This window comes from Pyxicephalus adspersus, chromosome 1, assembly GCF_032062135.1.
Source record: "Pyxicephalus adspersus chromosome 1, UCB_Pads_2.0, whole genome shotgun sequence".
In the NCBI taxonomy this organism is placed as follows: domain Eukaryota; kingdom Metazoa; phylum Chordata; class Amphibia; order Anura; family Pyxicephalidae; genus Pyxicephalus; species Pyxicephalus adspersus.
The window spans coordinates 146,853,638-146,879,933 of record NC_092858.1 but is presented as its reverse complement, the minus strand read 5'-3'; the positions used below and the strand labels follow the sequence as shown (position 1 = coordinate 146,879,933).

Sequence of the window (26,296 nt, the reverse complement as noted above, 5' to 3'; positions counted from 1 at the left end):
TAGTTGCACTTTCCTCTGAAACAGCAACCCCAAAGTTCAATTTTCATTCACTTTTTACATTTGTGACCCCCATACCTTGAAATTCTTTAAATCTGGGGGCCTGAAATGGTAATACCTAGTATCTATGAGGGTCCCCTGTACACCCTGAAAATTACAGGTCATTGTGACATACATATTAGGAGATATGGAGGTTTTTACAAACAGAGCTGTGAGGATGCAGAATTCACACGCAGAGCTGGAGGTGGATACATTTCACAGGCAGAGCTCGTGCTATGAGATGGGGGCAGGGCTGCCTGTGTCTCCTTCACATGAAGGCTAAACTGTGTGCTGGACGGCAGCAATCATGAGAGCTGCCAAGAGCTGGGCGGGGTATTCAAATCAGCCGGGCGGAGCAACTGGCTAAAAACCTCTGGGGAGAACTATGGGCTTTTGACCAATTTTGGAGCCAGCTGGCCAGGGGACATTTTACTCCATCTTTTTTCTTTTCAGTAGTACCATTTGTGCAAACATTTAAAAGCTACCTGCAATTTATTTAGAAATGTTAGTCTTGAGGCTGAGATTTGTCAAGTTGTGCGCTTGGAACTTTGTAGGGTTTGGCTGTCTGCCTGACTACACATAGAGCAATTTAAGTGACACCAATGATCTTTATGGCTGTCTGTAAGGGTGACATTCTTCCCACAGGTCAGAGATGTAAGGGGCATTCTTCCTATTCATATGCACACTATTATACTGTGAGCTGTGGATATAATAATTATTCAAGGGGTTCCCTGACATCCTGAAAGTTCTTGTCCATGTTGAAAACAAAAAACCTTTAGCCATGTTTTAGCATTTTTGTGATGACTAAAGTGTCGGCACAAACACAGCAAATATTGTCAAGTTAAATCTCATTCTTAAATATGTTTAGTGTGGGATTTATTTTTGTTTTAGTTTGAAATCCCATTTGTGAACAGTTCTACATCTTTTAATGGTTTGCTTTATTCACATCATGGCAGCAAAAACTTCTATGCCCAAAATAAAAAGTTCATACAGGAAAATACAAGTAGAAGAGGAAATGACACAGGGAAAATGAATGCAGATGTAATTTTTTTAATGTGGGTTTTCTTTTCTGTGTCTGTACATTAAGGAGTTTAGTAGGTGGGTCCTGACCTATATAATTGAGAAATCTTCCATCAGCTAACTGAAATTTCACCAACAATTTGATTTCATTTTATTTGTTCTCTGAGCAGTCAAACAGTACAAAGAATAATGGTGAGCTGTAGATTTAATCCTCCTATACAGAGAACACGGATATACACCTTTATTTGGAGACATAACTGTCATTCCTTTACATTCTATTGGGGAAAGGCGCATTCCTTCACAGCTTGTGTACAGGTTTGCTCCGAGCTGTATAAATTGTCAGACTGCAAAAACTATATTCCACTGTTAGAGATGTGCATGTTTCCAGTAATGTTTAAATGTAAACATTTTTGTATTTATATTCTTAAGTTTATAATCTTGCTGTGCTTTAGAGCAAGCAGTTTTAGCATACAGTAAAACTTACAATAAAAGAAGAAAGTAATAAGCAGTAAAAAAGAGGTACAGTCTGACGTGGAGCTAGTAAATATGGCATAAATATATATATTTCTGGAATGTGTAGGTAAAATATTAAAGCTGAAAGCCTCGTCTTGATGTCTTCTTCTCATTCACAGCAATCAGACTGGAAGTGAGATGGCAGCACTATTATCCATTTGGAGCCTTTTCCTTCTACAGTGCTTGTCAGCCTAACACTGGAAATATTTTTAGTTAAGGAGAATACAAGAATGGCCTCAGAAATACATAACTACTAAGTTTTTTTTCCACATGCTGCACTGGACCCTTACTCAGAATGTATTGCCTACATATAGTGTAGTTCCAGAGAGGTCTAGGACTAGCTATGTTGCCTGGCAGGGGTATCCAGAACTCCAGACTGGTTAAACAGAGATTGTGTGTTTGGGCTATTCAGCTTTAAGTGAAAATTTTAGTTGGAGAGATATACCCATCTCTTCACCTGTTTGCAGTGACATTGCCTTCTAAGGCCAGGGTCAGACCCTTGCATTGCCATAAAACTCCATGCCACACCATGCAGGTTTATGTTTAATGGCACCTCTGTGCAATATTGCAACACACTCTGGGTTGCAGTGCATTGCTTTCCTAGAAAGAAATTTGTTGGCAGCATAATAATTAATTGGCTGCCTTAATGGGGAACTAAACCCTCACTTCTCGCCTGTTCCTTTCAGGGCACCACCATCCTATTTTTTCTCCTCTTTCTTGAGTCAATCTTTGGGCATCTTGGTTGAACAGGCCAGAATGACGTAACTCATGTGGTAGGCGCGTAGGAGTTCATTTATGTCTGACGTGCAGGGGAAGCCAGAAATTGCCGAGTATCCTGACAACCGAAGCTGTGCACATGCATCTCAGCTTTTTTTGACAAATCCCTAGGCAGGTAGGAGGAATTATTACAGAAGCCTGTCCATCGCCTGTCTGCAATAATGACCTTCCTGATTCCGCTTTAGCATAATGTGTAAAGTAATACATATTATTGCACCAAACAAACTTCATTCTGGTCGGATAACAGTCAGCCTGAATGTATTTAAAGCCTACTGAAATATAGGCGGTCATCTATATTGGGAAAATGTTTTATTAATGCCTTATTCTTCCCAGAATTTTTTGTATAGGTGGGTGGCAGCCCATGTTTTGTGATCCCAACAATTCAGTAACCAGCCAAAAATAGCCGGGTGGTTACTGAAAAATGCTGGGTAATATGCCCGACTAAATGGGCCAGGGTAGAATATTGTTAGTTTAAAGCACCATGTATGATTTTTTTTATTATTATTATTTATAGACCTGCAGCAAAAATCATACTAGTTTTACATTTTTTGTATTACTATAAGAACTCTATTCTCTGTCTCTATTTATGTCACAATTGCAGCACAGTAAGGTCACATGTTTGTGTTTGGAAATTCCAGGTTCTGGTAATATTGTAGGGAAATTGTGTAATGTCTGATGTGACTTCATTAACGTTTAACCTTTGTCCGTTAAAGGAAATTAAAGTTTGTGTGAATTTCCTTCTCTTGGGGTAAAAAAAAAAACTGACACGTATATATTTTTAGTCAGGTAAATATGACATTAATATTATTAATAAACAGGATTTATATAGCGCCAACATATTACGCAGCGCTGTACAATAAATAGGGGTTGCAAATGACAGACAGAAGGGAAGACCCTGCCCTGAAGATCTTACAATCTAGGAGATGGGTGAAGTAACACACAATAGGAGGGGAGATGGCTCCTTTCACACCAGACTGATTCTTAAGCTGCACACATACAGGCAATATTGTTGTTGGAAAGAATCTTTCACGATCCTTTCCAACGACTAAGGACTGCACGATGCATGAATGAGTGCTGTTACATACAGCACCGTTCTGCTCTATAGATAGGGGAGGGGGGAGAGCGACGGAGCGGCACCCAGCTGCCTGCTCTCCCCCTTTCCTTGCATTAGGATTGTTCGTCGTCCGTGGATCCGCCAGGACAGTGCGCGCTGTACACACGCCAGATTCTCGTCCGATATCGGCCCAAAACCATTGGACATTTGTACGTAGCTTTACTTCTAGAATTATCTGGTTTTTGTACAGGTTTACATTGATAAGTTAATTATTTGTGTAGCCTGAACACAAAGCACGTACCTATACCAGTATGTGTGTTGCACATGATCTATCTCCAGATATTCTGACCAATACATTCACTTTCATTTGTTGGCGTAACTCATGTTCCTTTCTCATTGTTTCCTTCTATTTTGTTTGTAGGTGGCTGCTGTGGCTCTGATTCTAAACAGTATGTTTATGGAGGATGGGCCTGGGCTTGGTGGTGCATCTCCGATACTCAGAAGTAAGTGATATAGTTCTCAGCTAAAACCACAGTGTCTGCAAAACCAGTGTGGTTATGGCTGTGCATGATACTCTATTTTCAATAATTGTAATATATATTACAATAATGTAATATATTTTAAAGGTGCAAACTTTCATGCAACTGTCTTTCTATTATAAAAAAAATGCACCATCCCTCAATGAACAAAGTTATGTTACAATTTCCTGGCACAGTCCGACTTTTGTTATCAATAGGACAAGTTTTGCACCTTTAAATTGATTATGCCAAGTATTTCACTGCATGTGCCAGGTTGTCTTATGAAAGAAAATATGTTTCTGTGTTTCCTTGGCGTGATATCGGCTTGGTACATTCTCCAGTCAACAATATTTAATTATTTCTTTTCAGAAAATTGTTTTGCCTCTTTCTGAATAAATTATAAGGGCAGACCGATTACTGTAAAATAGAAGCAGATATCACTTGGACCCCAAGAATAAAGCTTCAATATGGCCTTACTGTTACATATATATTATTATGCCATTAAAATAAACTTTTTTTTCTGCAGCACAATGCAGGGATAATTCCATGAGGCACTTTGTAGAGTACACACTGGCAATGACCGGGTTGTGGTATTCACTCTCCACTATAAATAGGCCACTTAAAGCATAATTAGGTTCTCCTTCTCTGGCATGCATGGAATGTATGCTCTTTTTGGGGAAACCACTGGGGGTTGATGATAATGATTTCATTCTGCTGATATTCAGGAATATATACACAGTAGTCCTGACAGAAACCTAGGAATTTCTACTTTTTTGATTATGTAGAAAAAAAAATGAAAATGATTTTGGGTAGTAAAGATTTAAAATCTTCCCCCTTTGTCCCATACCAAGAATTGTTTTTATTAGTTTTACCTAAACAGTTGGTTCCCAGCAAGAACTTTTACAGCCAATACTAAAGTTGGAAGAAGAGCCATTTCACAGAGAGTAGTAATGTTCAGGCAATTAATACCATAGCAAATAGTGCAGGAAATAGAAGATTGACGCACCACCAATTTAACCCATAAATTTAATAAATTGAATAATTCAAAGGTTCAGGATTTCATTATATGGTTTGTGGGACAGTTATTAAGATCTTAGATACCTTGTTGGTCCTTTTTGTATCACAGTTCCTAAAATGATTTGTAAGGTTCCTTTGCAGCTGTATATTCAGGACAGAATTTTTCATAAAAAGGATTTATTGAAAAGAAGCCATATATATGAGCTGACATTGCTGAGTTTTTTTAAACCCATTACTTACCTGGCTAGCCTGGTAACAAGTATACTGAGATTGATTTCTTACTTTTCTTTGATTTTCCTATTCTACATGTTTTTTTTTTTCTGGTATGAAATCAAATCCTGGTCATCTAGTATGAGGTTAACCCTGGCAAGACCTGACATTCCTCTTATGATGGGCTTACTAAAGTCATATCTGCTGAAGAATATTTGGAGACAAACATGCTTGTTGACTGGAGAGTTTCCTACCAATTTATATTTCATGTTTTGCATGTCTTGTGGCTGCATTTGTAGCATCTCTGCACAGTCTTACTCCTCAATTGTCACACACCGCGAGACTCTATTAGAAGTGGGTTAGCACAATTTATTTTTTTCAAGCTGAAATGTTACATTAAGCATAAACTCCATTTAGAGCTAAACCTTTAATTAAAAGTGGAGAGCTACAAGTAGAATTTTTATTTTAAATGAGAATTTTCATGGTTGTAGATTTTTAGATATCTGAAGCATTCCTTCAGGTTGTGTGTACTGGCACTGCCTATGTCATTTCCTGATGTTACCAGGAGGTAGGACTGACTTGGTGATGAAGGAACCTCAGTAGACACAGAAAGTTTCTTCAGTAAACCAGTTTATTGTTCTCCAATAGTACTCTGATCCCAGATTACAGGGGGCACCCAGAAACCTGACTGGCATGTACTGAAAGCCGGGTATATTCCATGTAATGTGGATTTCAGGGCTCCAAGATGGCACTTCTGCACTTTGTAAAATTGCCAAGCTAATTTACCATCACTAGTGCTTACTTTGCCCTTAGAAGAGCTATGCCAGTCCTGTAGGAGGAGGTTTTATTACTCTTTTCCATACCATGTTTTGAAAACAGAATGACAAAGTTTACTGTAAACACTTTTTATGTTATAGTGGTTTGGAATGTACATTTGTAGGCTAAAGATGAATTATGTTTGGGGTCTGATTTTCACTCCAACTGCCTATATTAAAGATTTTTAGGCTTATAGGGTGTGAACTGGCAAATAAACGTTTCAATTTCCAACCAGGCAAAGTACAAGGGCTGCTGTAGTCAAGTATATCCCAACAAACTGAACACAAACACTTCACACGTTCCTTGTCATACTACATTTTGTAACGGTTTTCGAGAGTTGGTGCACGTTTTTCCTTCATTCCTGTGCAGTTAGGGGTGCATGTTCCGATTACTTTGTCCAGAAATGTGTATGTTTAGTCATGCATCAATTGTATGTGTGTATTAAAGTGGAATGCACATACACTATACATGTAAATAGAAGAGACACTGTAGTGCTCACTGCAATGCATTACAACCCCCTCCCTTCCATAACTAAATATTTGTTCCTTAGAGAACTACTTTTTTTATTTTGAAGTTCACCCTGCCTTATGAAATCCTAATTGTCATAAGGGTAAGTCCATCCACAAGTAATATTTTAAAAATAAGTAAAATCTAATTATGTACTGCCTTTTTGTAACCTCTTGGAGACTCCAGCAAGTAAGATTCCCTCCGCAAAGGTTCTTGGTTCAGTTTGTTTATTTCAGAGTATGAAAAGTACATTCTACTTCTGTATATTGTTAAAAATGGAATTAAAGGAATGTTTATATTGATTGGATGCCTCGGGAGCAATGGGCAGCCGTGGCCTTAACGTTGTACCTAATATTATGACCTCTGTTCCCTGACACAGCTGATTTTGCTTGTCAGGGGGCTGAACCACCTAACTAGTATGAAAAATCCTAAAAAGCGAGTAGAACCCTCACCTAATGGCTAATAGTTTCTCTGATCTGTTGATTCAAGCACAGAGGTCTCTAACTGGATTCAGGTGATTTATCTGTCAAGCGTGAAAATAAAAAAAAAAAAAAAAAGTGAAAATATTAGTTTTGGTTGGACTGACCCTTTTGTAAAACAAAGGCTTTAAGTAGGATATTATTATTGAATCTTTTGGAATTTTCTTGAAAAGCAGAGACACTGTTTTTATGTGCCAGTGTTTGGGGAATTTTATATTTGGATTGAAGTAAATTAAAAGGAAACTGGTTACATTTTCATCTTAAATCATGCTCAGAATATTATATTCTTTTTTTGACTTGCAACTAATAACCCAGTTATCATGTTGCTGATATGTATACTTTTACCGGATCCAGAGTACCTCAATCCCCTATTAAATGCACCAGCAACAATACATAAAAGTGGAGATGTCTTAAAGATTCTTTTGGTATTTGAGACTTTGTGTTATTTTCCATTTTTAAGCGTTAGACAGCATTTAAAGATGAACCCGTGTGAACTGCGTCCATTTCACATTCAACGGGAAATTACTTAGATGTATAGCGAACTGTACTCCTATAAAGTGAGTTTAGAGGCTTGTAAAATTATACTCTACTCAGTAACCTTTATCTAATAACTGTGCAACAAATGTTTATTTCCTTTACTGCCTTAACAGACTTCAACCTTCAAACATTTCGAGCTTCCTATTAACTTAACATTGGAATATAAAAGCAGTCAATGTTACAAAAGCTCACTGCACAAACTAGTTTAGTCACATTTGCAAGATGTTCCCATTTTGACCTATGGAGAAGGAAGAGCGCCACATAATTTTTGACATAGAAAACAAAAATTATCCTAAAATATCAATACTGGACAGTTGCTTTAACCCCCAAGAGCGTTCAGCCAGCAAACATTCTCTCTGTAGGCATCTTTAACTCAATCAGGCTAATGGAAGATATTTGGCTGCTGTACATTATTGTGCATTACATGTTTGCACCATTAAGTCCTGTTGTGGGGCAGCAGGGATGGGAAATAATTAGTGTTTTATACTAATAGAATAGGAACAGATTACCGGGAATGATTGCTAAGAATGCTAATGAATGCTAAGATGGGTTCGAGAATTGTCAAGATGTTTAAACTCTTTATGTTCCAGTCATTATAGATACAAAATTGAAGAGCTGGAACACATAAACACACCCATTATGTTGAAGGTGGCATTTTTAGGTTCAATGGGTGGTGTAAAATGGCTAAAACAGCAACCTGCAATAAGTATGTGAGTGAAGCATGGCATAGGGGAAGAATATGGCCCGGCCCTAAGTTAGTGTGCATCATTTACCAGGGGTCATGAGATTACCATACGCACTATGGGAAGGAGGAGGGCCAGTGAATGTGACTTGGAGGAACTGATGCTATGTCATGGTGTACAGGACACCTCCAGAAGCATTGCTCTCTGTAGAGTTGCTTTGAAGGCACCAGAGGGACCTACGCAATATTAAGTGGGTTTTAATATTTTGGCTAATCGGCATATATTTGCATTATTGTTTTTTTTTTTTTTTTTGGTCTTTTGGCAAGCAAACCCTTCCCATTTCACTTTGTTACAGTCTGAGCTGAGAGTTCCTCTTCTTTCCTTCCTTACTGGAACAGGAAACCGGAAGAAAGATCAAATGCTGCCAAGCGTTTCTGGTCTTGTGCTCAGAATAGACACAAGAGATGCTGTTTTCTCTATGTTCTCGACTGATTGCAAATGTTTACATCCACAAGGCTGGTATTTTGCAATACACAAGAGTGTCGGTTCTGTAGGTAAACCTGGTGCCATAAGTGTATTATGTACTAGTCAAGACCTGAACTTTGCTCCACACTGGTGGCTGACATCAGGTGAATCATCAGGTGAATCTGGAATAGATGCATAGTGGTCAGTGCTCAACCCAGAAATCTTTTTAAGCTGGAAACTCTAGGTGGGTGGAAGCCCCTACTTGTGACCGAACTCAACAGTAACTAGCAACTAAATGCTTTGATTGACTTTCCTATATAACCTGCCTAAAGCGTAACTAAACCCAAGATAAAAAAAAACCACACCTTCAATCCCGTAGGTCGGGATGCTTCTTTACTTGGGTCGTGCATCATCCTGGTATCCGTCTTTGGCCTAGTGCAGAGGAAGCGCCGGGCACCAACATCATCTTCTCTCTTCTTCTCGGTCCTCCTTCATTCTTCTTCTTGCGTCACCCAATCACCCACTGCACAGGTGTGAGATAGGTGACGTAGATGGGGAAAAAGATTGCCAATCTCACTCTGCATGCGTGAGATCAGCAATTTTTACTTCCCGGGAGGCGTTGCGCTCCTATTCTGTCTTTTTTTTTGCACTTTAATAAAGGGTTGTCTACCCCCATATGTAAAGTAAAAAATTTTGAGCTTAGGTGCACTTTTAACTATGCCGCTATATTTTCTTAGTCCTTTGTTTATTTGCTTTAGTGTCTTTAATACAGAAACAAAATAAAACAATTCTATGCAATTTTCCTGGTCAACAAAATGAAATGGCCTTTTGATTTGTTGATGTGACTTGCCTAGTAAACTCGGCTGCTTTGATCTCCGCTGAATGTAGTTCCCTCCCCAGATATGTTTCCACATTGGACATTCTAATTACATGACATAGAAAATGCACCATAATAACCAGGCGTCTCTAGTCACATACAGGCCCTTGCCCTGGGTCACATGCCCAGTAGCTTCTTCTTTTGCTGTTACCTCAATATGTATTAGCTGTAGCATGGCTTCTACTCTGCATTCTGCACTGGCTATTCTGCCATGACGAAGTTACTACCTGATCTTTAGAGTTTTAGCTTTATGACCTCCTCCCCCAGCATTGTTAGTGACGGTGATGTGCTTGGTATAGAAGGTAAAAGGCAGCAGCCTCTCGCTTCTTTTTGTGCAGATGACCTAAAGTTCTATGCTATCTATTCTTCTCATCCTCTGATCCTTTTAGGCTGCTATCTCTCAAGCTGGGACACAGTACAGGGGGCAATGGGAAGCTAGAAAAAGTATAGGGGATGGGACAGTAGAAAGACTAAATGGGGGTTACTGGATAGCTGTGGCACAAATGGGGAGCAAAAAAATTATTGCAAGTAGCCCTGCCCACTTTGACACCCATCTGACTGAAGCCAATGTCTCCTCAAACCATTGTAAATTTGTAGACACCTGGGTAGTGCTTTAAAGATTTGACAAGGGGAGAAATATCAGAATTCAATACCAACCAGATGATACCAGAAGTCCCATGTTTTTTTTTTCTTTTTCTTACTTTTTCTCTATTAATCTGTTTACTGCAAAGTTGTATGCCCACTTAAGCTGTCCTATCAACAATATATTCCTGGGCATTCTGGTATGCTTGGGCGGATCTCAAATAAATTTCAAATAACAGATCGGGAAATGAATCTCTTTTGTTTCCTGTCTTTTTTTTTATTTTTTTTTTTGATGGAAGGAAAAACTCTCGTAGTAGTCAAGAAAATAGATGTTTAAGGCTAGCTATTTCCACTACAGTGTTTATCTATGCCAAAACATTCTTCAAGCCAATGTTGCAGTCTATAATTTTAATGACAGACTTCTCTATTGTTCTACTGTTTTAAAATGAAGTGAAAAAATGTATACTTTTTAATAACACTATTTGACTGCAACAGTTTTCCTTATAACTAAACTTTATACTAACATTTAGAGTTCTCCCAAGTCTCTAGCATGCCTCCTGCACTTTCTAATTGGCTTGCATATATGTTTAAGGGGTTCTGGCCAGATTGAAGGGACAGGCGGCACGTAGGGTTATATAAATGACAAGGCCGCATTTGTTATAGAACAACCGGGGAATTGGGGATGTGTGCAGGAACAGACCCAATTTTTAATATATCTTTAAAAAATATGTTTTTTTTCTAGTTTCTGTCTGATTTTGTCTATTTTTTTTTATAAAGACAGAAAAATATCTGTAAATCCTCTTTTAAACTGTTCTCACCAGAACGTGTGTTCGGTTTCTAATAAATGTTAAATGACAATTTTAGAAATGAGGTAAATCTCTGTGACTAGAATACACCCATGCCTACTCTGCCCAAAGAAAATACAAGTTTTGGATTCAGATATACTTTGTGGTAACCCTGTTTTTGGCCTTTTGAAGAAAAGGGTTGTCAGACTGAATGTAAAGTTAACCGTTTTACAGTATACACATAACATTGATTTCAGAACTACCAGCTCACATGTCACAGCTTTATCAAAAACATAATAATCTTGTGAAAGTGCAAACATATGTATTGCAGAACTGACAGCTTGTGGTTTCACACATACTTTGTGCATAAACTTGATTGCTGCTTCCTCTGCATATGTTACACTGTCATTCATAACCTCTTTCACCTACACGTACTTTGACTACAGTGGCCATATAACTTTGAATGCTGTTTTGTCAACTTTACATAATTTTATAATACCAGCCAGTTCTAGATGTGCAATTGTTGTAAAGGGTTTGCAGTCACAGAGTAGTGTAGGTTGCTTCTTACACTATTGAACAGCATCTATAGTAACCCACTTTGGAGCTCTGGTTGGACACTGCATGCTCCTCCTGAAAAAAGGAGAATCATACTAACTACACTACTGTTTTCTGTCCTTTGGTGGAGTTGGTGTGTGTGTTGCTCATTAGTAACCACTTTGTGTATTTGCTGCCCTCATTAATGCTGCTCAGACTGTCATTGGAGGTTATGACCATCCTTTGTCGCTGCGAGAATATTGAGACATCGGAGGGGGTCCCTCTGTTCATAACGGGGGTTGCACAGGTAATCAACTTCCGGCTTCCTAATTCTGCTCTTCGTTTCCTTTTTTGTTTCATTATTAGCAGCTACACCGGCAAGAGGACCCCTCATTAACAATAATAACCACGTTTTTCTACATCTTCCAGCCTTAATCTTTGAACTTTCCTTCCTATTCATTATATCCCCTTTCCCTGTGTGTCCAGCAGTCACTTTTTGGATGTAATGTGAAGCTCTTACAAAATTTGCAATCCTAAATGTAATCCTAAAAGAGATCAACCAAAATATCTCTTAAAATTGAGTTCATATTGTTCCTTAAAGTAAGGCAAAGTGCGATGTGCATTCTGTCCTAAGAAATTGATTCAATCTTCTTTTAGGTATAGGTGGTAATTATTGTACAACACTGATAAGTGCAAGGCACACCATTCACCATAGCACTAAGGCTGGGTGCACATGTTCAATTATTGTCGTTGGAAAGGATCTTTTACAATCATTTCCAAGGACAAAAGACTGAAAGATGCATGAACAAGCACTGTACATACAGCATTATTCTGGTCTATGGAGAGGGGAGAGAGAGAACGACGGAGCGGCACCCAGCTGCGCTCCTTCTCCTTCACTTGTATTATGATTTTTCGTCGTTTGTAAATTTGCCAGGATGGATCCATGAACAATGTCGGACGAACGCTGTACACGCTCAAGGTTCTCAACCGATACTAGCCCTAAAGCGATTATCAGACGAGAATCATTTGACATGTGTACGTAGCCCAAGACCACCCCACATTAGTTTTTCCTCCTAGATTTTCATTGTCCTACTTAGAACAAACAATAAATAGAAAAAACTAAAAATTAAATAAATGAGGAGTTGTTTCTCTCAATTCAGAGCTGTCCTCCCCATAGAGGCTGTGGTTGCTTGAGATTAAATGAGAGCCACCATCATTTAAACCAGTTAACCTAAACTAGGACCATCATTAACCCCCCAAAGTCTGTTAGGTAGGCTAGAACAGTGTTTTTCAACCTCTTTGAGCCACGGCACATTTTTTACATTGAAAAAATTCTGGGGCACACCACAATTTAAAAATGTTACAAAATGGCACTCTGTAGCTAACTCTCTTGTCTCTACGAAAAAACAATGCAATTAAGCGAACTACTGCCACCTACTGACATGGAAGAGTATTACATTACTCTGCCAGTCACTACAGCACAGACACTTGACAATGGTAATTAAATAATTTCCCACGGTACACCTGAAGATCTCTCACGGCACACTAGTTTAAAATCACTTGGCTAGAAGATTTGCTTTGATCAATATAATCTTTACCATGATAGACTAACATCTCACTCTGTGTCTCCCCAATCCTTATTAGCTGGGGAAGCTTGTAGTTTTATGGTACCATCTTCTGTCATTTTATCCTGAGAGTGGTTCCATTATGCCTGCACTTCAGTTACCTTCTGATAGCAACTGAAAAGGTTCAGAGATTAGTGCCCAGATTTCCAAGTTCCTTTGCAAGTACGGAGATACGAATGACTACCCTTTGCGTCATAACACATGGCTGACAATGAGCGATCGTGTTAATTGAGACTGAGCGCTCAGAAGCCGTATTTGTTGGTGGATGGGCAAATTGCAGTCATTTAGTTCTCTGGCTAGCTCATCCTATTTTGCCTCATAGTTTTGAAAGTGCAGTTAAACGTATTTAATCACTCAGTCCTGCCAATCTTGATCTCTCCCTGATCCATCAAAATCTTTACTCTGCGGACTCCTTACCTCGGTTAGAATTTTCTGTGTTGTGGAGAGCATAAAGGTTGTATAGGAAAAAAAACACTAGAAGTGCATTATATTTGAGATGCTATTGATAAGACTAAAGGTTGTCAGAACAGTTGCTTATGGTGCTGGACACTCATTAATTTATGATCATGGAGGGAGTTTTTCCTTAAAATGTCACTTGTCTAGGATAGTGATTTTGGGGTAGTAGTTTCAAGCTCTGATGACAAGTGTTTAAAATTTGTATTCCTGCAGTGTTGATTTTGGAGTTCACTTAGACAGCATTATCAGAAAACCCGTTGTATCACATAATTTTGTCAGGCAATTAAATTCACTATGTAGATGAAAGGGAAATATTTTTTTATTTGTATATTTATTCTTGGATAAATTAGTAACTTGTATACCATTCCTAAGACCATTTGTTGCAGCTCTAGCAACCATTTTGGAATTACTAATTTCACCTTTAATAAAGTGTAAGAGGATTAATTTGCTTCGTTTTTATTTTTGATAGGCAATTCACATAAAATGATCTTCATTTGTATTTGCTGCTGGTGCATTTAAACCTAAAAAAAGGAAATAATGTTATGCTGATAACAAACAATTTGAGCTGAGCATTGCGTACAATGTGACTGTGGGCTAGAAGGGAAAGGAGATCTATGGGAAGTGTAAAGTTGTTGATGGCAAACTGGAAAATCTGCAAATTTTTTACCTTTTTGACAGGATTTCCCTAGAGATAATGACGTTACAGCCCAGGTGTGAAGACGTAGAGACCGCTGAAGGTGTAGCTTTAACCGTCACTGGTGTGGCGCAGGTACTGTAACAGCTGATCGATTTGGAAATGCATGTCTCCAGGGATGGAAACCAACAGTGCCAAGACAAATTGGCACTCCAGGTCTACATTTACAGAATCTGAAACCTTTCATAGTTGCATCAATAAAATTTGCAAACATTGTTTTGAAAGCCACGCAAATATTTTAATGAAAACTAAAAATGAAGTGTAGTACATACCCTTGGCGCTGGTTTAACTGCAGGCCTTGAGGATCCTAGATTGCAGGAATATAATAAATGTAAATCACATCTTTTATTTGCATTTGCCAAAGTGCATCCCACAGTTTGAGAGCACTTCCTGATATGTCCTCAGTGCACATTAGATATTTGAGGATGTTTAAGGAAATGTGCTTTAGAGAGCCTGGAATAGCAACAAAAATCTGATAGATCTGAGTTCTATCTATCTGATAGAGCCCACTATACTTAAAACTTACAATAACTTTTACATATTCTGAACCAGCAGTAAATGAGCGTTTAATGGACTCTCACTGACCTCTGCATCTGCAGACACAGTTAAACAATTCATTCTCAAAAGTCACAACAGAAGCAAAGCATTAAAGTCTCAATGTTAGTAGCTGTGCTCCCTCTCTGACATCAGCTGCTCCATGTATACAGATTAGAAGATTTCTGAGTCACTGCTGGTAAGGGGGTGCAGAAATAGCTTTGCTTCTGAAAGACACCTCTGTGATTCTGCATTAAAGAAATCTGGCTCCACAGTGTCTGCAGCTACATAGGTCAGCAAGGGCTTGCCTTTAACCATATTTATTGCTTGGTAAATACTTGAATTTCCGTAACATATCCACAGGTTTACTTTCTTTCTCAGAGAAAGGTGCTTTATCATTAGATGATACAGACAATTACATTAAGCCCAAGAGATAATGATATAAACCTTTCCAAACCTCGGGTGATGGCCTGGGCCTGTGGTTTTTCTAAAAAATATTCATTTATTAGAAAAATTTTATCATGTAAAAAAGGTACAAACCTCAGCTGTAGACTACCAGCCATGTTTAGGCAAACTTTAATATTATTTATGTGAAGGCAACAGTTGTGACACAAATAAGTGTATCCTAAATCTTTCCATTTTCAGCCACCGTATTACAATGTCATCCATTAAGAATGTCCTTCATGAACTGTCTGTTTTTCTTTAATCCATGAGGTTGCTCATCAGTGTAAAGCAGTTACATAAAGGAGCTCCATTTACTGGAGAAATGTGAATCACATATTGGAATGAAACTAATTTTATCCTCTGGAGAATACATTAGAGAATTACTGCAGCGAGCCTTTTGTATTAGCTGCAGATTTAATCACTGTGTGCTGTTTATTTTTTTTGTTGTTGCATTAGGAAAAATGTCATTTACATTACAGATTTTCTGATTACTACAAAAAGTAGAATTATGTATTGGAAGAATGAAATTACATTTAAGGCTAAACTTTTATCTCCACTAAATACACAGTTGAAATATTGAATGTTCTGCGGACAGTCCTGCCTACATAAGTATGGGTATTGGTAAAAGGTGAGGTGGAGATAGAACTTTACCACTATTTCCTACTTTAGCTTTGCATTGCTCATTATCATCCTGTTTGTTGCACAATGAATTAGCCGTGCGATTATGCTGATTCATTGGACATAGAATAAAGCAGAAAAGAAAAGTGACACAAGGAGCTTTGAAGCTGGAATAGGAAAACGTTGTCCAATTGGCAGTGCAGTGCGGCAAAAGTGTGTGATCACATGATTGTCTGAATTGCAAAAACCTTTGTCAGGTAAAACTATTGCTTGTGTATTTAAAGGGCAAGTATAGTAGTTTTGTACATATATTCTTTATTGTTAATACTTAAAAAAAATATAAAAATATGCCTAATATATACACAGATCAGCCTAAAACATTAACACTCCTCGTGTACTGTATGCCCCATTGTGCCATCAAAATGACTGACCTGTCAACAAGCCCTGGGGATGGTATCTGGCACAAAGATGATCTAGCGCTTACAGTGGGCCTGATTTATTAAATCTCTGGCTGGAGAGTGTACACTTTCATCGGTAAACTTGTGTGATCCAGCAAACCTGCAATAGATCTGGTCCAGGTTTGAAAACATTAGCTAACAAACAACAAATTATTTTAGGACATCCATTCCAGGTTTACTGGATCACCCAGGTTCACTGATGAAAGCATATCAATTCCAGCCTTGGAGAGTTTTAATAAATTGGGCCCAATGTGTCCTTAAAGTCACTGAGATCCCATTTTTCCTGCTTCTAACACATTACTTTCATGAATTGACTGTCTACTTTCTTCCTAATATATCCCATCCTTTAACAGGTGCCGTTTTAATGAGATTGTTATTCACATCACCTATCACTGGTTTTAATGTTTTGTCTGGCAGTGTGTTATCACCAATATAAAATATACTGAGATATCACTGAGATCAGTGAGATACACCAGACTACGAAATATACAGTACATCAGGTGAACTTATCTAGCCTAATATGTGCCCGAGGTAACATTAATGAGATGCCACCATGTATTAAAAAAAATTACAAACTGTGGCTGAAAGTTCAGTGTCTGTCAAACTGTTTGATCAATGCATTTGCAATCAGATTATATTTGTCTGTCTACAACACTATTTATGAATTTTTAATTTTGTAGTTATATTGTCTTGTGAAACTACACCCGCATTCACTTTTATGATTTTAATTATCAGGACATAAAAAATAAATCATCAGGTTTTTAGCAGGTTCTAAATCGTTTAAATCTAACCTCAGATGTAAAACACACAACAGATTCTACCTTGTCATTATTTAACTAAAAAAAAGCCAAACCCATGGAGAAGACATATCTAAAAAAATTAAGTACACCCCATGGTTCAAGAGCGTGTAGAACTATCTTTAGCATTAGCTTGAAGTATTCATTTTTTGCATACTGTCTTTTTCGGTAATGCTGTAGATACATTTTAGGCCGCTCCTTTTTTCAACATCGTATCATTTCATTGAATTTTGAGAACAATATTTTATGCACAACTCTTAAGGTCCCACCACAGCATTTTCTTTGGGTTTAAGTCTGGACTTTGGTCCATTGCAACACCCAGACCCTTTTTTTTTATCCATTCAGTTGTAGATTTGTTCTTGTGCTTGGGATCATTGTCCTGTTGCAAGACTTGCAAGACAAGTTTTAGCTGTCACCTAGATGACCTCATATTTGACTCTGTACTCAATACTTTAATATACAGAGGGGTTTATAGTCATCACCCCTCCACCAACATGCTTGAAAGTTGGACTGATGTGCTTATGTCCTAATACAAATCCTTAGAATTGAAAGAGGGTGTGCTTTCCTTTTATCAAGACTGTAAGTATACTTATCCTAACCGAGTTCCCTGCTATTCAAACAAGAGACTGACTAGTATCAGCATGGCATGTTCATGTATGTCTTTTGAGGGGAATTAAACAATGGGCAATATTGTTTTCAACTTGTTACCAAACCTTAAAATTCCCCAAATGGTCATATGCCTCCCAAAGGTTTTAGAGCACAATCCAGTTTAATTGAAACAGAAGAAAAAAATCTTTGCAATAAAAAGTAAAGTAATTGAACTCCTTAATGGGATCTCTCCTGTTTTGTTAGTAGATTGCCACCTCTGTAGGCCTGGAAAGGTCAGCTCTTTTTGAGTCAGAAAAAGACCAATGGAATTCCTACAAGCAAATTCCATGGTGTTTTCTCAGCTAAAGACCAGTTGGGAGTTTCCAGAGTCCAGTTTGTGTGTCTCTGTTAGACAAGGGTATAATGAGAAGTTCAACTCTACAGCTAAACGTTATTTCCCATCACTATTAACAATGAAGGAGGAAACGCTACTTAAGCATGAAAATTTTCTCACACCAGTTTGTTTTTGGTTCTGTTTCTGTGCGTTTCAGTAGGTCGTTGATTGGCTTTTTTAGGAGTTATTTTAAGGTACCTGAAAAATACACAAAATTGAAAAACAAAAGGTGCCATGATTATGAGTTAGTAAAACTTAGCACCAGTCTATAAAAGGTTAGGCGACGTACACACATTCAGTATTTGTTATTGGAAAGGATCTTTCATGATTCTTTTCAACGAAAAAAAAAATGAACGATGCATGAACGACTGCTGTGCATACATCACCGTTCTACTCTATGGAGAGGAGGGGGGAGAGAACGACGGAGCGGCACCTGCTGTGCTTTTTCCCCTTCACTTCCATTACAATTAAGCATCGTCCGTGGACAAACTCCAGATTCTCGTCGAATATCAGCTCTGAGGCGATTATCAGACGAGAATCATCTGACGTGTGTATGTATCCTTACTCTATATTAGTTACCCAATGTTTAGAGATTGCCTGTTAGGGAAAAAATATTCAGTTTGTCCAGGATTTTAAAATTAATGCACACTGAAACTCGGGATGTATTTTCTTTTTTGGCCAACATATGCAGCTTCACCTCCTGTACCACCTGTATTAACAAATCCCAACTGTGGTACTAAATGTTAGGTGGGTCTGCAGTCTGTTTCAGAATAAACTAATGAAACCATTTTGTGTAGACCGCATTATAAACTATGGTGCTGCTTTTTATGTAAATACACATTTCGTGAGTTTTTTACCTTGACTTGGAATATAAGCTTTTTTTTAGATGCATGTATGTGGAAATGTATATGATGTCCTGGAAACCATTTATACAATTGTGTGTTTAATGTGTTTTTATTTTATTTTGTTTCCTCCTCAGGTGAAAATCATGACAGAGAGAGAACTCCTGGCTGTGGCATGTGAGCAGTTTCTTGGAAAGAATGCCATGGAGATAAAGAATGTTGTCCTTCAAACCCTGGAGGGTCACTTGCGATCTATTCTTGGTACAAATTACACATTCTTTTACTTGATTTAAACAAGTTTTCTTGGTTTATTATGGTTATGGGGAACCTATAGCTTTTTTGCATTTTGCACAACATTGATTTGAGGACCTAATAAATTAACAAGCCTGGCTAAACACCAAGTTAATTATTATGTTTTCTTACTTCTTTCTTCTTGTTTTAAATTTACCTTTTCAAACTAATACAACTGATTTTTAGGATTAAAACCTTCATATAAAATATTAAGATTCTTTAAAGAATAATTAAGCTTTAAAATATTTCTTAGGTGAATTTTTAGGCATTGTCCTCTACCCTTCTTTTTTCCTTTTTGTTTGTTTTTTACTTCCTTTAGCAGTAAGCAACTTTCAATACTCCATGTGACATCATCAGTGGGAGTACAAAATCATTCAGAGCTCATTTTCTGTTTTGTGTGGTAAAGACTGCAGCATTGTTGTGCTGGAAAAAAAAAACAACAAATGTGGAGGGGGAAGGATAGAGGATGGGCCAAGTTCTGTAGTCCATCAGTTTTACAAAAGTTTTCTGTACTTTCACAGTTTTAAAAGTAAGTAAACCTTATGAAATATACTTAATATATTTTGGCAGTCTTCATGGATGCTGCCAATTTGCAGCATGCCAAGTTGGAATTGAAGCAAAGCATCCTGGCAAAGTATGCTTTGAATGTGCTTCATTAACACGTCCTCGTTTGTGTTGAGCTTTTGACATGTTAAAGGGTAGAACTACTTTAATTGTAGTTGGAAAGGATTTTTCACAATCCTTTCCAACAACAAACGACTGCATGGTGCATGAACGAGCACTGTACATACATCACCGTTCTGCTATATGTAGAGGGGACGGGGCTGCGCTCTCTCCTCTTAACTTTCATTACAATCGTTCCTCGTCCGTGGATCCGCCAGGACGGTCGTTCAGGTGACGAATGACGAGCGCTGCACACACACACAAGATTCTTGTCTGATATCGGACAAGAATCATCTGACGTGTGTACTTAGCCTAAAGAGTGTGGAGATTTTTTTTTACTTGATAAAAGACTTAAGTGCACCTGTTGTGAAATTTGAGGATTCATTTCTGCACAGTGCCTGCACCTTCAGCAGTCTGGGGACTAGTTTTATAATGATATGTACTGCTTAATAATACGATAATTTTTATAAATTTTAAATATTTAAATTACAACCTGGTCAGTTATATTTAGTACATTGGGTGTGCAAAAGGTAATTGGTGTTGCTGGGTGACCTCTGTTCAATGCAACACTAAGGGCTGCGCACACTAGTTTTCAGTTTTGTGTAACTGAAATATATCAGAGGTGGTCATATTAATTAGCTGCACTGTGTAAATCTTACCAATCCGTGGAATACAAATATTGTAGCAGGCAAAATACAAACAGTGTTTGAAGTTTAGCGTTAAATTCAGAGTAAAGATGGTAAAGACTTTAAATAATGTAACTGTGGGTTTGGAAGCACTGGGGTCCTGTAGTTCAAAGTGTAAATGTAAGGGAGCATTAAGTCATTGGAAAAAAATATAGTATAGGGAGACTTGGTCATCACCTTCGGTGTACATTCTCTTGTTTGCCTTAGTGAGGATAATGTAATTTTGGTTTGAATTATATTTATAACCGAGGGATTATGTCTAACAAGAATAACAATAAACAGTAAACCTGGCTATGGCAGCTCACACTGGATTTGTTCCATGTGGCAATGAGACTTTTTACAAAGCATTATTGTCTGCTTTGTTGCTTGTTCCTCATTCACCTTATTTACTAAGTTTGCAAAGCTAAACAAAAGATAAAGCAAATAATAGGATAGATGTGAACCCCAACCCAGATATATTTAGATGGATAAAGGGCTATCTATCAAAAATATTTGCCATAAATTTTATAAAGTAGTTGTTTTTACTCTTTTTTGTACTTTGTTGCATATTAGTGCCTCTGATCTCTTGCTTCTTTCTTCTGTTTACATGCTTACCTAACATATTTAAACAGTGACTTCATGGCATGTCATAGGTTGTGTTTCCCGACTGTGACAGCAGTAGGACTGTGCAGGTTTATTGTCAGTTGAATGTCCACTTGAAGACCCCTTCGAAAGCCTAGGTGATGCAGAGGAGCAAAAATGGACAGATTGTTACCTGAACAAAGAATCCTGCCCAAATCTGTCTCTTCTTTGCACCCAGGGAATGTCCGTTGCCAACTGATGTCAGTTGCCCTTTCCCTCAACACTATTCAGGTTTGCTAACTCTAAATACAGACCAAAGCTAGGACATCGGTTACAGCATGCATGTTGGTTTTGGCATTTCCCTAGGAATACAGGAAAAGATTTTGAGTTTAGGAAACATACATTGCAGGCAGGTTGGTTCCAGCCTTTAGACAATACATTTATGGGACTTTTGATTGCTGACAATTTCACCATAATAACTCTTAATTCTCAATGGAGGGATTGACCTTTATCTGCTCATTTACATCCATGGTTGTGTGCGCTGTCATGGATACCTATTCAGTTCACTATGTATGTATGGCGGTAGCTCTTCTAACAAACTTTCTTATCATGGGTTATTTCAATCAGGTACTCAGACCTAATGTTGTTTTTGACTCTCCCATGGAAAACAATAAACTTACATCTATATATACATCATTGAACTGCCCATATTTCTGTTTTGGATTTTCAAAAATGAACCTTTTAAAATGTAAGACCAAATCCATCTGCTACCTCATATTTCTTTGGATGTTGGAGGATTTTATCACCCTATACCTTTTAAACCTCTACAGTAAACTAGTAGAGATTTCTCTTCTCTGTAATTAATTTTACATGTTTTAATACCAATATGTTTATTAGTATATGTTATTACATCCCCCTGATGGAGTCTTTTATCAGGTTTAGTTATTTATTTGTGCTTCTAATTACACTAGGAAAAACTAAGCTTTAGGATTAGATGATTGGAACATAATATAAATGTGCTTTGTATTTTTCAGGTACCTTAACAGTGGAGCAAATCTATCAGGACCGAGATCAATTTGCTAAGCTGGTGCGTGAGGTGGCTGCTCCTGATGTTGGTCGAATGGGTATTGAGATCTTAAGCTTCACTATCAAGGTGAGAAATTCCCTAGAATTTAGTGTTTTGGAGTCATAAAAGGAAAAAAAAATCACTGCTACATGCAGAGATGGCAGAGATGGGTCTACATTTTTTAAAGCTGAGCATCCAAAAATTGAACACAGCTATTTTTTTTTTTATTAAAAGGTGTTAATATATTTACATTTAATTGGCTTCAATTGGGTGTTCATGATTTGGTAATTAACCAAGCAAGAACAGAGAGATTTTTTTTTAAGTTTGGCAACCTAAAATGTATTGATTTCATACACGTAAATATTAAAGGTAATTGTTACAGAAAAAGTGCAATAATTTCATAGAAGGTAAGAATTTACAGTTGGTCCAGCCCCATTTGTGAGTTTAGGGTACCGACCAAAAACTATACATCAAATTTCCTATAGTATTCCTATAGAGCTAAATGTCTCTTTCCTAACACCTTTCACCTATTGGCTTGCAGCCAGAGGCAGCCCCTGGCTGCATGTTCTTCACACTGCATTGCGAGTCCAGGTCCCTATTAGGGAAATCCCTATTGTAATACAGGTATATTGTACTTCCTTATCATTCTGGTTCTTATCAATGGAATCCACTCAACCATTTTTGCTAATCAATTCCTATTTCAGCTAAATACCCGTGAAGAAGCCAATAGGCGTCTGGAAAGAGAGACATTTAGCTCTTTTCTCCAAGATGCTGATTCTATAGGAAATTTTATGTATTGTAAAATAGAAACTTATATATATATTATAGTATAGTAAACAGAAATTATATGTATAGTTTTTGGTCAGTATCCAAAACTCATAAAAAGGGTCTGAACCAACTGTGATTACTTACCTTCTGTAGAAATATTATTTGCAATTATTCTGTAACAATTACCTGTAATATTTACGTGTATGAAATCAATAGATTTTGAGTTGCCAAGTTAAAAAAACCATCTCTTTGTTTTTTGCTCTTTTTACTTTTTATTATGTATTAACTCACACAGCTGTGTGTGTGGGGCTTTGTAACAAGCATATCTATAGAGATTAGCCTGTCCTTCTCTTTTTAAATGTGTAATTACTAGAGTAGTAAACAAATGCATATACCGCCTTTATTTTTATCTTGCACTGAAGTCTAAATCTGCATAATTTTTATGCTGCCACATTTTTTATTGATTTTAAGTAAAAATTTAAACAGCCATTATCCACCTGCTTTAAAGAAACTGCCTTCCCTGGTAGTATTATTACTGCAGAAAACTAAATTACCAGAAAGTCCCTTGTGTCACAGTAGACTGATTGTAAAAAAATCATTCTACTAAGCAAAAAACAGCTGTTAGACTTTGTATTTATGTATACTATTTATTTATGTATACTATTTACCAGAGAGTTGGTTTGCCAGGATATCTGATCTGCTATATGGCGTATATTTTTTGTTTTTTTCCTTATAGGATGTGTATGACAAGGTTGAATACCTGAGCTCCCTGGGCAAGACACAGACTGCTGTTGTACGAAGAGATGCTGATATCGGTGTTGCTGAAGCTGAAAGAGATGCGGGCATTAGAGTGAGTAATAGGATAATGAACACTATATATTGGTTGGGGATTCTACATTGGTGAGACATAATTTATTTCTCCTACAGGAAGCCACATGCAAGAAAGAAATGCTGGATATCAAGTACCTGGCTGATACCAAAATAGCTGATTCCAAAAGAGAATTTGAACTTCAGAAAGCAGCATTTAGCCAGGAAGTTAACACTAAGGTCAAGTACAACATTTAATTTGGGGATTTCTTTTCTTTTACTAGTGTTTTTTTGCCTGGTGCACTGACATCTTTTTCATTTCTTTTGTAGAAAGCAGAGGCTCAGCTAGCTTACGAGTTGCAAGCAGCTAAAGAACAGCAGAAAATTCGTCAGGAAGAGATTGAGATTGAAGTAGTGCAGCGTAAAAAGCAGATTGATATTGAGGAGAAGGAAATTCAACGTACAGATAAGGAGCTTATCGCCACTGTCAGGAGACCTGCAGAAGCCGAGGCATACAGGATACAGCAGATTGCTGAAGGAGAAAAGTATGTACTATGTTTCTTAATCTTTACATCCCTGTTTGTTAAAACACTGATCATCTCCAAAGATTTGTGCAAGAATGAGAATACCATGCATTTTTTTTTAAGATGCTTAGATGTAAATACTGACCTTTCCAAACAAATATTTTATTATTATTATTAATAAACAGGATTTATATAGCGCCAACATATTACGCAGGGCTGTACATTAAATAGGGATTGCAAATGACAGACTAATACAGACAGTGATACCGGAGGAGAGGACCCTGCCCCGAAGAGCTTACAATCCAGTAGAAATGAATATATCTAAATATAATATTTGGCTTAAGCTTATCCAAACCTAAAAACTAAAATGTGTATATTACAACTTAAGCAGTCAGCATTAGTTTTCTTTTTTCAGGCTTTTGTCCTTTATTTTCATCTGGCAGCCCCTCTAATTACACAGATCCAAAACATTAACTCTTCCACTGTATCTATAACGGAAGCCATGACTGTTACCTAGACAAAGAGGTCTTGATCTCCATTACAGAGGGGAATTTGTAGCCTTTAATAAAGATATAATAGATCTAGGAAGAAAGATTATTTATAGGAATATAGATTATATTTTCTACTATGAATTGAATTCATAGGAAGTAACAAGTCCTACATTTTGGCAAGATCAACAGGTATAATCTTTACCTGCTAAAAACAATTTTTAGTCTGAAAATAAACTTTTGCAGATACCATCTGATGATAACATCTAAGCTGCAATTTTCCCTTGGGTCTAGATAACCTTTAAAACAATGGTCGCCAACCGTGTACCATGTCCCCTGTACAAATCACAGGCTCAGGGAAGTGGGCGGGCTGTGTCCCTGGAGTTTGAAGTTATCGGGCAGATAACCTGTCCATTTAACCATAGCCAGTGCTAGTCTCTTTCTCAAACCGTAAGTGCTTATCCTTGAATGTTTGAGAGTTGCCACAAACGCATCTGTCTGATACAAAGTTAATGGTATGTCCTTAGGACAGGAGTTGCAGCGAAATCCTAATTACATACAGACAGGAAAAGGATTTCTAGATATAAAGACATCGTTCCGTTCTCATTCTAAAAAAAAATAAAATGGTTTTAGTTTAACTAGTTTTCACTATGGTTACATACAACTTTCTCCCAACATTCTGCTATGTGATAGGTTCGGATGTAAGCATCCTAAGTGTTTAATTTTCAACATAACCCCTTCCCTACCTTGACTCAATTGTGCACCTAATGGCTAATACAGTAGTAGGTAACCTAAATATTAATGCATAAATGCAAAGCTAATTAGAATAGTGTGTTAGCAGTTATTAAAAAAAAAAAAAAAAGTTTTCTAGGTCTACTGGCTATTGTAATTCAAGGTCTGCTATGACCAGGAGATGCCTCGTTTTCTTTTTTTGTATAAATAGAACCAGTATACTTTACATATAAAATGAGCAGTGTTATGCTTAGACAAAAGATCACCCTTTTACAATTTAAACCATATTTTCCTTTCAGCTAGAAAAAAAAATTAATATTTAGTTAAAACACTGATTAAAGAAGAACTGAAGTTCCACTTTATAATTTGTGATCAGACATCTACTTCTATATTTGACATTTGTGTCATTTCTTTAAAGAGTAAAACAAGTGCTCACTGCCCAGGCTGAAGCTGAGAAGATCCGAAAAGTGGGAGAAGCTGAAGCATCGGTTATTGAAGCTATTGGTAAAGCAGAAGCTGAAAGGATGAAGCTAAAGGCTGGAGCTTATCAGAATTATGGAGAGGCTGCTAAAATGGCTCTTGTTTTGGAGAGCCTGCCTCAGGTAATGGGTCACCACAGCAGTGCTGAGTGGCAGTGTTAAATTGTATACATTTGGAGCCTTGTTTAGGTTTCTCCATTAACCCCCTGGCAGTATTCCCAAGTGTGGCTGGGGGTAAAAAAAAAAAAAGCATGCAAAAAGCGGTAACCCCCGCGTCACACTTGGGGTAGCTAAAAGCAATAAAAAAAACACTTACCTTGTCCCATCGCATCCGGCGTCCTGCCCGACGGATCTTAAACTCGGGTGGCGTC

At 37.5% G+C, this 26,296-nt stretch overlaps 1 protein-coding gene across 3 annotated transcripts in view; it reads left to right on the top strand.

The window, feature by feature from the left end:
• FLOT2 (flotillin 2) overlaps positions 1-26,296 on the top strand; it is a 49,504-nt gene that overhangs the window by 10,464 nt on the left and 12,744 nt on the right. Inside the window, exons 2-9 of one of the 3 annotated variants that reach the window (XM_072430394.1) lie at positions 3,822-3,903; positions 11,627-11,717; positions 18,998-19,121; positions 22,096-22,214; positions 23,632-23,745; positions 23,823-23,942; positions 24,033-24,247; positions 25,865-26,048. In XM_072430394.1, coding sequence (XP_072286495.1) covers positions 3,822-3,903; positions 11,627-11,717; positions 18,998-19,121; positions 22,096-22,214; positions 23,632-23,745; positions 23,823-23,942; positions 24,033-24,247; positions 25,865-26,048 — 1,049 coding nt within the window. Of the gene's footprint in view, positions 1-3,821; positions 3,904-11,626; positions 11,718-14,169; positions 14,261-18,997; positions 19,122-22,095; positions 22,215-23,631; positions 23,746-23,822; positions 23,943-24,032; positions 24,248-25,864; positions 26,049-26,296 lie in introns of all 3 variants that reach the window. The other 2 variants (XM_072430377.1, XM_072430386.1) reach the window with 2 other exon arrangements.